At 41.7% G+C, this 12,370-nt stretch overlaps 1 protein-coding gene across 4 annotated transcripts in view; it reads right to left on the bottom strand.

Annotated features, from left to right (window-relative positions):
- GRAMD2B (GRAM domain containing 2B) overlaps positions 1–12,370 on the bottom strand; it is a 73,910-nt gene that overhangs the window by 51,388 nt on the left and 10,152 nt on the right. The window contains exon 2 of one of the 4 annotated variants that reach the window (XM_088838811.1): positions 869–974. The exons of the other annotated variants lie outside the window; for them this stretch is intronic. Within the exon in view, the coding sequence (XP_088694937.1) occupies positions 869–974 (106 nt within the window). The remainder of the gene's footprint in view (positions 1–868; positions 975–12,370) is intronic. 4 annotated transcript variants of the gene reach the window in all.

Here is a 12,370-nt window from a genome sequence, read left to right as displayed (position 1 = left end):
AGCAGAGCAGACACAGTTGGTGACGTGATAGTTCAACCGCCATTTCCTCTGACCCATCAACAGTAGGTGTCAGTGAAGCCCCGGGTTGTCCTGGCACCGAGACTGTCTGGGCTTTCCCACACACCTGCTCCTCTGCCTTTGAGAATTTACAGGGTTAGGCCACACCTCCTGAACACAGAAGAGTGTCAATTCTGCACCATATAAAAAGCAAGCTGGATGGAGGTTTGAAACACAATCTGGAGTCCTAGGTGCAAAGAGTAGCACTCTCAAACCACTAGATTCTGCCTCACACACGTCAGAATGGCCATCATCAAAAAAGCTACAAACAATAAATGTTGGAGAGGGTGTGGAGAAAATGGAACCCTTTTGCACTGTTGGTGGGAATGCAGACTGATACGGCCCCTGTGGAGAACAGTATATAGGTTCCATAAAAAACTAGGACTAAAACTACTCTATGACCCAGCCATCTCACTACTTGGCACATACCCTGAGAAAATCATAACTGAAAAAGACACACGCACCCCAATGTTCATTGCAGCATTATTTGCAACAGTCAGGACATGGAAGCAACCTAGATGTTTACTGATAGATGAACAGATAAAAAAGTTGTGGTACTATACACAATGCAAAAAACTCAGCCACAAAAAGGAACGAATTTGAGTCGAACTGAGGTGGATGAACCTCGAGCTTGTTATACAGAATGAAGTAAGTCAGAAAGAGAAAAACAAATATTGTATACTAATATACATATGGACTCGAGATTGATCTACATATTAATATATATACAGAATTACACACACACACATATATATACATACATATATATATATATATGTGGAATCCAGAAAAATGGTACTGATGAACCTACTGATATATGAAGTAACTGAGGGCGTCTTTCCACCACAGCAAGGTCAAAGTCATCACTGTGTCAACATCTCCACGGGGACAGCAGTAGGTGACTGGGTAGAGGGTGACTTTGGAAACGCAAGAGAAGAGAGATGTGAAAGTGGATGTGGGAGGACTCTGTCCTCAAGGTTTGGCCTGGATCCTATTTTCTTTTAACTAACTAATGGAACTCGGGGCTTGGGACACAAATACACAGACTAAAACAACACATACCAAAACCAAGACTGAGAAGACAAATTAGGCCAAAAAATGTTTCTCTCCTCCAGGGTGTATATTTTAGGTGTGCCTGAGCCATACAGTTTCTGGTAAGATCAGTCTACAATTAGTGGTTCTCAAAGTGGGACCTAAGGACCTTCTGTCTCAGACCCATCTGTGGTTAGGGGAGGGTCTTGTGAAAATGCACGTTCTTAGCCCACCTTCAGACCCCTTGAAGTCTTAAAATTATTAAAATCTTGAAACTGCTGAGTTGAGTGTCAACCAAGCCAAGATTACTGAGCTGAGTGGAAAACAACTGACTTGTTTTTTTATTTAAACCAGCAACTGTATGATGAGGACTGGAGGAGAATGGTTAATTTATCAGCACAAAAAAGTACTTCTGGAAAAATAATCCCCCTTACTGATGAATGTGTAATAATACTTTAGGAATCAAGTTTCTATATTAGTTAAATGCACTATCTAAAATTCCTTGGTAGACAAAATTACTGGTTGTTTCCTTTTTTTTTTTTGCTTTGATTTATGGTTTAAAAGGAGAAGGAAATGGCAACCCACTCCAGTATTCTTGCCTGGAGAATCCTGTGGACGGAGGACCCTGGTGGGCTGCTGTCTATGGGGTCACACAGAGTCGGACACAACTGAAGCGACTTAGCATGCATGGTGTAAAAAAAAACAGAGCAAAAATAAGATGGAGAAGCTCTATACAGTCAGCAAAAACAAGACCAGGAGCTGACCGTGGCTCAGATCACGAACTCCTTATTGCCAAATTCAGAATTAAACTGAAGAAAGAAGGGAAAACCACTAGAGATCATTCAGGTATGACCTAAATCAAATCCCTTACACAGTGGTAGTAACAACTAGACTGAAAGGATTAGATCTTACAGAGTGCCTGAAGATCGATGAATAGAGATTTGTAACATTGTACAGGAGGCGGTGATCAAAACCATCCCCCCCAAAAAATGCAAAAAGGCAAATGGTTGTCTGAGGAGGTTTTACAAATAGCTGAGAAAAGAAGAGAAGTGAAAAGCAAAGGAGAAAAGGAAAGATAAACCCATCTGAATGCAGAGTTCCAAAGAATAGCAAGGAGAGATAAGAAAACCTTCCTAATTAAACAATGCAAAGAAACAGGAAAACAACAGAATGGGAAAGATTAGAGATCTCTTCAAGGAAGTTAGAGATATCAAGGGAGCATTTCATGAAAAGATAGGCACAATAAAGGACAGAAAGAGTATGGATCTAACAGAAGCAGAAGAGATTAAGAAGAGGTGGCAAGAATACACAGAAGAACTGTACAAAAAAGATCTTCATGACCCAGATAACCATGATGGTGTGATCACTCACCTAGAGCCAGACAGCCTGGAATGTGAAGTCAAGCGGGCCTTAGGAAGCATCACTACAAACAAAGCTAGTGGAGGTGATGGAATTCCAGTGGAGCTATTTCAAATCCTAAAAGATGCTAGCAAATTTGGAAAACTCAGCAGTGGCCACAGGACTGGAAAAGGTCAGTCTTCATTCCAATCCCAAAGAAACGCAATGCCAAAGAATGCTCAGATTACTGCACAATTGCACTCATCTCACACGCTAGCAAAGTAATGCTCAAAATTCTCCAAGTCAGGCTTCAACTATATGTGAACCGAGAACTTCCAGATGTTCAAGATGGATTTAGAAAAGGCAGAGGAACCAGAGATCAAATTGCCAACATCAGTTGGATGACAGAAAAAGCAAGAGAATTCCAGAAAAACATCTACTTCTGCTTCATTGACTATGCTAAAGCCTTTGACTGTGTGGATAGCAACAAACTGTGGAAAATTGAGATGGGAATACCAGGCCACTTTACCTGCCTCCTGAGAAATCTGTATGCAGGTCAAGAAGCAACAGTTAGAATCAGACATGGAACAATGGACTGGTTACAAACTGGGAAAAGAATATGTCAAACCTGTATATTGTCACCCTACTTATTTAACTTATATGCAGAGTACATCATGTGAAATGCCAGCTGGATGAAGCATAAGCTGGAATCAAGATTGCTGGGAGAAATATCAATAACCTCAGATATGCAGATGACACCACCCTTATGGCAGAAAATGAAGAGGAACTTACAATAATCATAGATGTTGTCTGGGCTTCCCTTGTGGCTCAGCTGGTAAAGAATCCACCTGCTAGGAGGGAGACCTGGGTTCGATCCCTGGGTTGGGAAGATCCCCTAGACAAGGGAAAGGCTACTCATTCCAGTATTCTGGCCTGGAGAATTTCATGGACTATTAAGAGTCCATGGGGTCACAAAGAGTCAGACACAACTGAGTGACTTTCGCTAAGATATTGTTTAAAAGTTCTTTACATCTTAAATAGGGTTTTGAAGAAGCTTATTTCAAAATGATGACTGATGTAAATACTGAGGTATATAAATACTATATCGTCCATGGGGTTGCAAACAGTTGGACATGACTGAGCAACTTTCACTTTCACTTTAGTAGGTATATAGTTTTACTTTAAGATCTAACATCTATCTGGAAGTTTTCAGCTCTGAGTCTTTTCTTCCTCCAGTTTACTTTTCAAATTAGCTTTGTTAGAAAGTAATTGATTCTTTAAAAACATTTTATTGGCTTATAGTTGACTTAAAGGGTTTCCCTGACAGCTCAGCTGGTAAAGAATCCACCTGCAATGCCAGAGACTGTGGTTCAATTCCTGGGTCAGGAAGATCCACTGGAGAAGGGATAGGCTACCCACTTCAGTATTATTGGGCTTCCCTGGTGGTTCAGTTGGTGAAGATTTGCCTACATTGTGGATGACCTGCGTTCGATCCCTGGGTTGGGAAGATCCCTTGGACAAGGGAAAGACTACCCACTCCAGTATTCTTGCCTGGAGAATTCCATGGACTGTAGAGTTCTTGAGGTCACAAAGAGTCAGACACAACTGAGCAACTTTCACTTTCACTATAGTTGACTTAAAATGGTGTGTTAGTTTCTGCTGTTAATTTTTAAAATATTTCAGATAATTAACTTATTGAATACTCTTTTTTCTAACTTTGTTAGCTTACTTGATTTTAAAAACTGAAATTAATTTTTACCTATGCTCAGCATACAGAAGGTCCAACCTCCTATGAGTTACACTGACCTAGTTCCTTATTGCTTTCATCCTCTAACATACCGGTCATGTTCTGTTTCTCGAGAACGTTGACACATTGATACTTCAAAGTTCAACGTTCACGAGGGATGGCATCCAACAACTTGGCATTAAGTCCAGTGACCTTTTTTTTCACTTCACAATTTCCCAGTAGATCAGTAGTAAAGAATCTGCCTGCAAAGCAGGAAACATGCGCTAGATCCCTGGGTCAGGAAGATCCCCTGGAGGAGGACACAGCAACCCACTCAAGTATTCTGACCTGAAAAAATCCCATGGACAGAGGGCTACAGTCTAAAAGCTTATAAAAAGTTGGACACAGCTAAGCACCCACGCACAGAACAGAATAAACCACCACCAGTGTCTTGCTTTCATCATTATTCAGATTGCTCCATCCAGAAATGGGATCATCCAGAAATTAGGATATCTCCAACTTTCTACTCTCAGCCTGTAATCTCTCCAGTTCCCACCTCATGTACTTTTTGGCCTCACACAGACTACAGTCCTCGATATTTCCATGTTCTTCTAGTTGAATCAATCCCTTCTGGATTTATTTCTTGAAGCAGCTCAGACCCCACACACATATATACACACACATGACTGATCACCTTTAGTTTCCAGTTATGCCCATTCTTTTGCACAGCCATTCAGCCCAAATACCCCAAGACCAGCTCTGCACACTGTTAAAGGGGGAGAAATTAGCCCTTACGGTGGGCTGGTACATTTGTTGTCAGCTGGGCCCTCGGCAGTTCTCTCCTATTCCCTCAACTTGTGTGCCAAACATTCTCCAGGCTCTTAAGTCCCTAACCAAACACAGTTCATACGTTTGGATGAAAGGGGTTCCCTTATCACCGTGCTGAGTCAATTGAAAACTGAAGTATTCAGACAAGGGCATGTCTTCCCCTGACTACAATCACCCAAACCTGCATCTACTGCACCATACCTTCCTCCAGTTTCAGAAGAAAGTTTCTCTCTTCTTGATGTTCAAGCCCACTTTCTGATACCTCTGGGCTTGTTCTTATTCTACCTTTGGGCCACATTTTCATCTTTTCCCCTTTGCTGGTTCTTTCTCCTAATTAATATGCAGGCTCACAAAGCTCTCCATCAAAAAAGCCAAAATCTTATTTTGTTCTCACTTCCTAAGGTTACCTTCCTGTCTTTCCTTCACTTCTCAGCCAAGGCTGTCAAAGCCATGGTCTACCCATGCTGGGTCTGTTTCCACACTTCCCATTAACCCACTCCACTACAGTCTGGCCTCCACTCCCATTGCTTCACTAATGTTTCTCTGGCAAAGTTCACCAGCAATCTTTCCATTGCTAATTGCCGATGGCATATAAGGAGTTCTCTCAATGCTGCTATTGGTGGCACCTCTCATTGTTGACTGGATCTTGAGATTTCCCTTCTCTTGCTTTTTTTCCCTCCTGTTTCTATACCATTCAGTTTGTTTGCTTTTGCCTTATTTTCTGCTATACTATTTATTCTCCATCACCTTTGCAGCCTCTTCTTTGACCTTTATCTCAACGTAGCATCATTCCTAGGTTCTCTCTTTGGTCCTCTTCGCTCCACTGGGAAATTCCATCCATTCCATCCACTGGGAAAATTCTATCCACTGGGAAATTCCATCCACTGGATTTTAGCTATCACTTCTATGCTGGCATCTTCCAGCTCTGTGTCCCAGCTCTGACCTTCTGGGGTATTTTCTGACACCAACAACCAATTCTCTGATTCTCCAGATACCAACTGGATATCCAACAATCCAGTTCAATTCTGGCACTAACGACCCACAGTTGGATCCAATCTCATAGGTTAAGGGCTTAGTTCTACTTAAGACTGTCTCTACTTCAGATGCCAGCTGCAAATCCCAAGCCAAGTGTCCATAAATCAGAGGTTTCTAGGACACCTCTCTCCTCCCCCATTAGGTTTGATACTTTGCTAGAATGGCTCATAGAACTCAGGGGAATGCTTAACTTACATTTACTCTTTTATTATACAAGATGACTCAAGGAGAGCCAGATGGAAGAGTTGCACAGGGCAGGGTATGGGGGTGTGTGGAGTTCCCATGTCCTCTCTTGATGTGTTCATCAATCAAGTGCATCAAATCTTATTATATTGCTTAATCTCTTGGTTCCCTCCTCTCCTAGGAGGCCTGGATGGGGTCAAAAGCTCCCAACCTCTAATCACCTGGCCTTGCTGGTGGCCAGCCCCATCCTGAGGCTATCTAGGTGTACTGCCCTAAACCATCTCATTAGCATAGACTCAGGTGTGATCAAAAGGCATCGTTATGAATAACAAGGGACACTCCTTCCTATCAGGAAATTCCAATCTGGGACTCTGTGCCAGAAACTGGAGACAGAGACCAAATATATTTATTACAGCACAGACTTCCATCCCAATCTCTCTTTTCCTATGTTCCATGGCTTAATTAACAGCATCACAATCCATGCAGTCTTCCTGGAGATAGAAACTAAGACTCTCTCCCTTCCTTCTTCCGTCAATCCAATCCATCACCTGGTTCTTCCGATTTTATCCCCTTGACATTTCTCAAACCTGTTCTCCCATTTTCCTACTAAAGCAATCTCATTTGCATTGTTTCACAGACAGCTAATCCTTGCTTCCTATTTTGTTCTCCATCAAGTCTACCTTAAACCTTGCTGCTGCTGCTGCTAAGTCGCTTCAGTCATGTCCGACTCTGTGCGACCCCATAGATGGCAGCCCACCAGGCTCCCCCGTCCCTGGGATTCTCCAGGCAATGGACCTGAAAAACTAAAACTTGACTTTATCACATACCTGTTAAACCTTTCAGTGACTCCCATGTCTTATAGGTAAGTCCAAGCTCCTTCTCATGGCATACAAGGCCATCCTCTGTGACCTTCCTTCAATCCATTGCGCCTGCCCAGGTACTGCCACTGAATATATATTTTATGTTCTAGTAATATTAGTTCCCCATAATCACCAGACTGTTTCACATTACTCTGCATTCATCTAGGCGATTCTGTTTGGATAAAATGACCTCTCTAATTTTTTTTTTTTTTTTTTAGCTAACTCCTATTCCTCCTTCAAATTTTGGGTACCATCATTTCTTCTAAGAAAGCTTTTACACAATCCCTGCACTGGGCTGGTTGGTTCTTCACTATTCTCTTAAAATGCCCATACAATATTCTTATTTATCACAATAGGCTGAAGCTGGTATTCAGTGTCATGGTAAGATACTGCTCAAGTTATAGTGAAATCTGCTGTGATGTTCGTGAGGGCAAGGTCCACATCTACTATATCCTAATATTCCTATAACACACTATAGTGCTTGACAATAGTGTCAAGCGCTTAACACAAAAACTGTGCTAAATTCCAACTACTGCTACAAGTAAAAGTACTTTAAAGGATACAAAGTGCATTAAAATGCTGTGTGTGTTAGTCACTCAGTTATCTCTGACTCTGCGACCCCATGGACTGTAGCTCGGCAAGCTCCTCTGTCCATGGAATTCTCAGGCAAGAATACAGGAGTGGGTTGCCATTCCCTTCTCCAAGGGATCTTCCTGACTCAGATACCAAGTCAAGGACACCAGCTTACCCTTTCCCATTAAAATGCTGTAATACTTATTAATTGGAAAGGATAAGCTAGTATCCTTGACTTTGTATCCGAGGAAAGGGCTTTTTAACTTTAAATTGTCTTTTGTATTCAAGTACAATATATGATTATTTTCAGATTTGAAGTAGACCAGAGAAACCTGCGGTTCCATTGATAATGAATATGCTCCCCATTTGTGTTATAGGTTTTACACTGTTACTTGCTTAGCCCTTTCTAAAAGTTGTTCAGAAGGCACTGTGGTCCTGTCACCTGTAGCCAAAGGGCAAGCCAGGGTTACCCAAAAGCGATATGGATGCTGATATGTATCTATAAATATGTAAGAGGGGACTTGAGGTATGTTCCAGCGGCAGTCTGCCTTAACCAAGTTAACCGAAAAGAAGGGGGCGGGGGGAAAGAGGCCAAAACAAGTAAGAAAGTAAGGATTCTATTCTTATTCAAAACACCTTCCTCAGCGTGTTCAGTCTGATAGAATTCTTCACACAAAGGCTACAGAAGAACGCAGAGAAGTAGGGCAGTTTCTTCAAAGAACTCATACTCTTCAGGTTGGAAGGGATTGAACAAATTGGGTCACTCAGCCCTCTCTCTTTATAGAGGAGTTAATTGAAGACCAGAGGAAACAGCTTCCCCAAAGTTCCAAAGAATCATCAGTATAGACAAAGCCAGAAGCAAAGCGCAGAGAGCCAAGCAAGGGGAATTCTATTGGTAGATGGGGGCTCCAGGTCCTACCCAGTTCTGCTTTCCTGCCCTGAGCAGTCAACAGTCCAGCCACAGCAGACCCCTAAGGATTCATCAAAAACACACATTTGAACTTCCAAGCCTGTCCTTGTTCATCCCTTGCCTGGAATAATTTTTCCCTTAGCTGAGGACAAATTCTTTCTTACCCATCAGCTGCACTTTAGACACCAGCTCTTAGGTCAGCTCACCTCAAAAACAAACAAACAAAAAAACCAGAAACAAAACCCACAAAGTTTTCAGAAGCCAGGCATAGAAGTGAGATGGAAGTCTCCTTACTGTGGTGCCCCCAATTCAGTGACGAATCTATGTCTGGCACATGGCACTCAAAGTCTCTAAGGGAGCTGTCTGGAGGTAATGAGCTATATACCATTTCTATTAGCATTTGATAATTATTGTGGAATTTTTATCACATAGTATTGCCTGTGTGTGTGGGGTGTGTGTATGTGTGTGTTCCACCCTCCTCTCCCCAGACTGAGAGCTCTTAAAACTCTCACTCAGATGCACTGTCTGCATCTCACTCAATCATGCATTCCCAGCGCAGAGGACATGATTAAGAATGAGGTACCATCTCACGCCGGCCAGAATGGCTGCTTTCAAAAAGTCTACATGCAATAAATGCTGGAGAGGGTGTGGAGAAAAGGGAACCCTCTTACACTGTTGGTGGGAATGCAAACTAGTACAGCCACTGTGGAGAACAGTGTGGAGATTCCTTAAAAAACTGGAACTAGAACTGCCATATGACCCAGCAATCCCACTGTTGGGCATACACACCAAGGAAACCAGAATTGAAAGAGACACGTGTACTCCAGTGTTCATCGCAGCACGTTTAGAATAGCCAGGACATGGAAGCAACCTAGATGTCCATCTGCAGACGAATGGATAAGAAAGCTGTGGTACGTATACGCAATGGAATATTACTCAGCCATCAAAAAGAACACATTTAAATCAGTTCTAATAAGGTAGATGAAACTGGAGCCAATTATACAGAGTGAAATAAGTCAGAAAGAAAAACACCAATACAGTATATTAACACATATATATGGAATTTAGAAAGATGGTAATGATGACCCTATATGCGAGACAGCAAAAGAGACACAGATGCAAAGAACAGACTGTTGGACTCTACGGGAGAAGGCAAGGGTGGAATGATTTGAGAGAAAAGCATTGAAATGTGTATATTATCATATGTGAAATAGATCGCCAGTCCAGGTTCCATGCATGAGGCAGGGTGCTCAGGGCTGGTGCACTGGGATGACCCTGAGGGATGGGATGGGGAGGGAGGGGGGAGGGGGGTTCAGGATGGGGAACACATGTACACCCATGGCTGATTCATGTGAATGTATGGCAAAAACCACCACAATATTGTAATTAGCCTCCAATTAAAATAAAAAAGAAATGTTTGCTTAATTACACTGAATTAGAGAAGAGTGGAGATATGTTACATAGAAGTTACCAAACAACACGAGATTCAAATCAGATCTGCGATACGCTATGATAAGGAATCCATTTCAACTCAAAAGCAAGAAAAGGGATTAACAAAATATGCTTGCTTTTAAGTAGGCTACAGGACTGGTAGGTAGTAGACCAGTCAGCTCACAGATATTAACTGCTGCTGCTAAGTCACTTCAGTCGTGTCCGACTCTGTGTGACCCCATAGACGGAAGCCCACCAAGCTCCCCTGTCCCTGGGATTCTCCAGACAAGAACACTGGAGTGGGTTGCCATTTCCTTCTCCAATGTAAGAAGGTAGAAAGTGAAAAGTGAAAGTGAAGTCGCTCAGTCATGTCCGACCCTTAGCGACCCTACGGACTGCAGCCTACCAGGCTCCTCCATCCATCGAATTTTCTAGGCAAGAGTACTGGAGTGGCTTGCCATTGCCTTTTCTGGGACAGATATTAACTAGCAGGTAATGGCAAGCCACTCCAGTACTATTGCCTAGAAAGTCCCATGGATGGAGGAACCTGGTAGGCTGCAGTCCGTGGGGTCGCTAAGGGTCGGACATGACTGAGCGACTTCACTTTTCACTTTCACACATTGGAGAAGGAAATGGCAACCCACTCCAGTGTTCTTGCCTGGAGAATCCCAGGGACGGGGGAGCCTGGTGGGCTTCCCGTCTATGGGGTCACACAGAGTCGGACACGACTGAAGTGACTTAGCAGCAGCAGCAACAATTAGAATGAAAAAAAACAGAACAGAAAAATGGAAAGCTTCACGAGCGTCATAGCTAATTGATTGCTATCATACGGGAAAGGTATGAATCATGCCTTGAATACACCAGTGGGAAAGTCCATCTGGTATAAACTGAGGATACAGGGAGTGGACCTGAGAAAATACAATGTGTATACAAATTCCCATAGTGTGCAATGAAGCAGAAGAGAGAACAAGATGATTGTGACAGCTGAGCCTTTCGCTTACGTCACTGTCTAAACTCAGGGAAATGTTTTTCAAAAGCTGTTTTCCATTATTCCTACGTAGGGCATACTCCTCAAGAAAAAAGTCATCACCTGTTACATTGTATCCTCAAAGTATTTTTAAATGCCTATCACATGCCCAACACCTACATAGGTAGATTATATACACTGAAAAATGATTTTAGTACAGAATAATAAGTAGAACATTTTACTGTTTTCATAATGAGGTTACAAAGTAATAAGCCTAAATTGGGTGTAGAAATTGGTTTGTAAGTCTCATTAGAAATTCCAACTTATTATTTTATAGTCACATCTTTTTGGATCAAAAATGATCTTATCCATAGATTGGTTTAAAGGTGTTTAAACTATTCTTATTCACCAAATTTGGTTTCAGGCTGTTTCCCAAAATTGAATTCATTCTCAAAGAAAGAGGATTTGCCAACCTTATGACTATTCAAAGAATGAGCTCCAGGCTCTGAAAGTAACTTCGTAAGAATTTCAAAAAGATTCTGTGCAATTGCAGAATTTTTACAAAAGTTCTTGGTCCCTTTGGCAATTACTTAAAAAAATTCACATGGTTTTAAAAACAAAATTGGTCACATTACTTTACAGAAACACTATGTATTTCTGCAAAGAAAAACCGAACCATGGTTTTTAAAAATCGGAATCTGAATGATTGCTATGCTAATCACCATGTGAAGCTGGAACTGAAACAATAAAGTTTCAGGTCTATATAGTCAAGTCTGAGCTCAGATGGAGACAAAAGAATCCAGAAAGGCACCTGTGTCTGACAGTACTCAGAGCACTAGCTCCCGACTGGCAGCTACAGGTGCCCTATCTACTCTGTCCTCCATAAGACCATTAGAAATCCTTCCAGTGTTAGAACTGGAGAAAGAAAGGAAATGAGTCTTGGTTTTATAGTTGAGAAAGCAGACCTATAAAAGTTAAGAAATCTAAACTGGGCTGCACAGACACCTAATGGGAGCCACTTTGCCTTCTGCATTTTTTGTTCTTCCCAACTCTACAGAGCCTATAGAATTTTTTAGGAGCCTGGCTCAGATTAGACTGCCTATATTTGAATTCTGGCTCCAACATTTCAACAGCTATTATAAACTTGGGCAAGTCACTGTGTCTCTGTTATGCATAAAAACGTGATGGTAACTGTCCCTTCCTTTATACGTATATATATATATATATATATACAAGTACTTTGAAAAGGGTCTAGCATGTAACAATGATATTATCTCATCTCATCTAAATATATCAACTGCTATATTTGATATACACTTTCTGAAGCTACCTAGTTTCTTCTTGGAAAGAAATCTCAAAAAAAAAAATTCCTTTCCTTTATTCTTTTTTGTATGGGCAAAGGCCCCATCTTTATCATGGAGACTGCCATG

Source organism: Moschus berezovskii, chromosome 8, assembly GCF_049115385.1.
Source record: "Moschus berezovskii isolate FMDL1 chromosome 8, NW_MosBer_1.0, whole genome shotgun sequence".
NCBI lineage: Eukaryota > Metazoa > Chordata > Mammalia > Artiodactyla > Moschidae > Moschus > Moschus berezovskii.
Note: the sequence above shows the minus strand (reverse complement) of the source record. Positions and strands in the feature narration are given on the sequence as shown.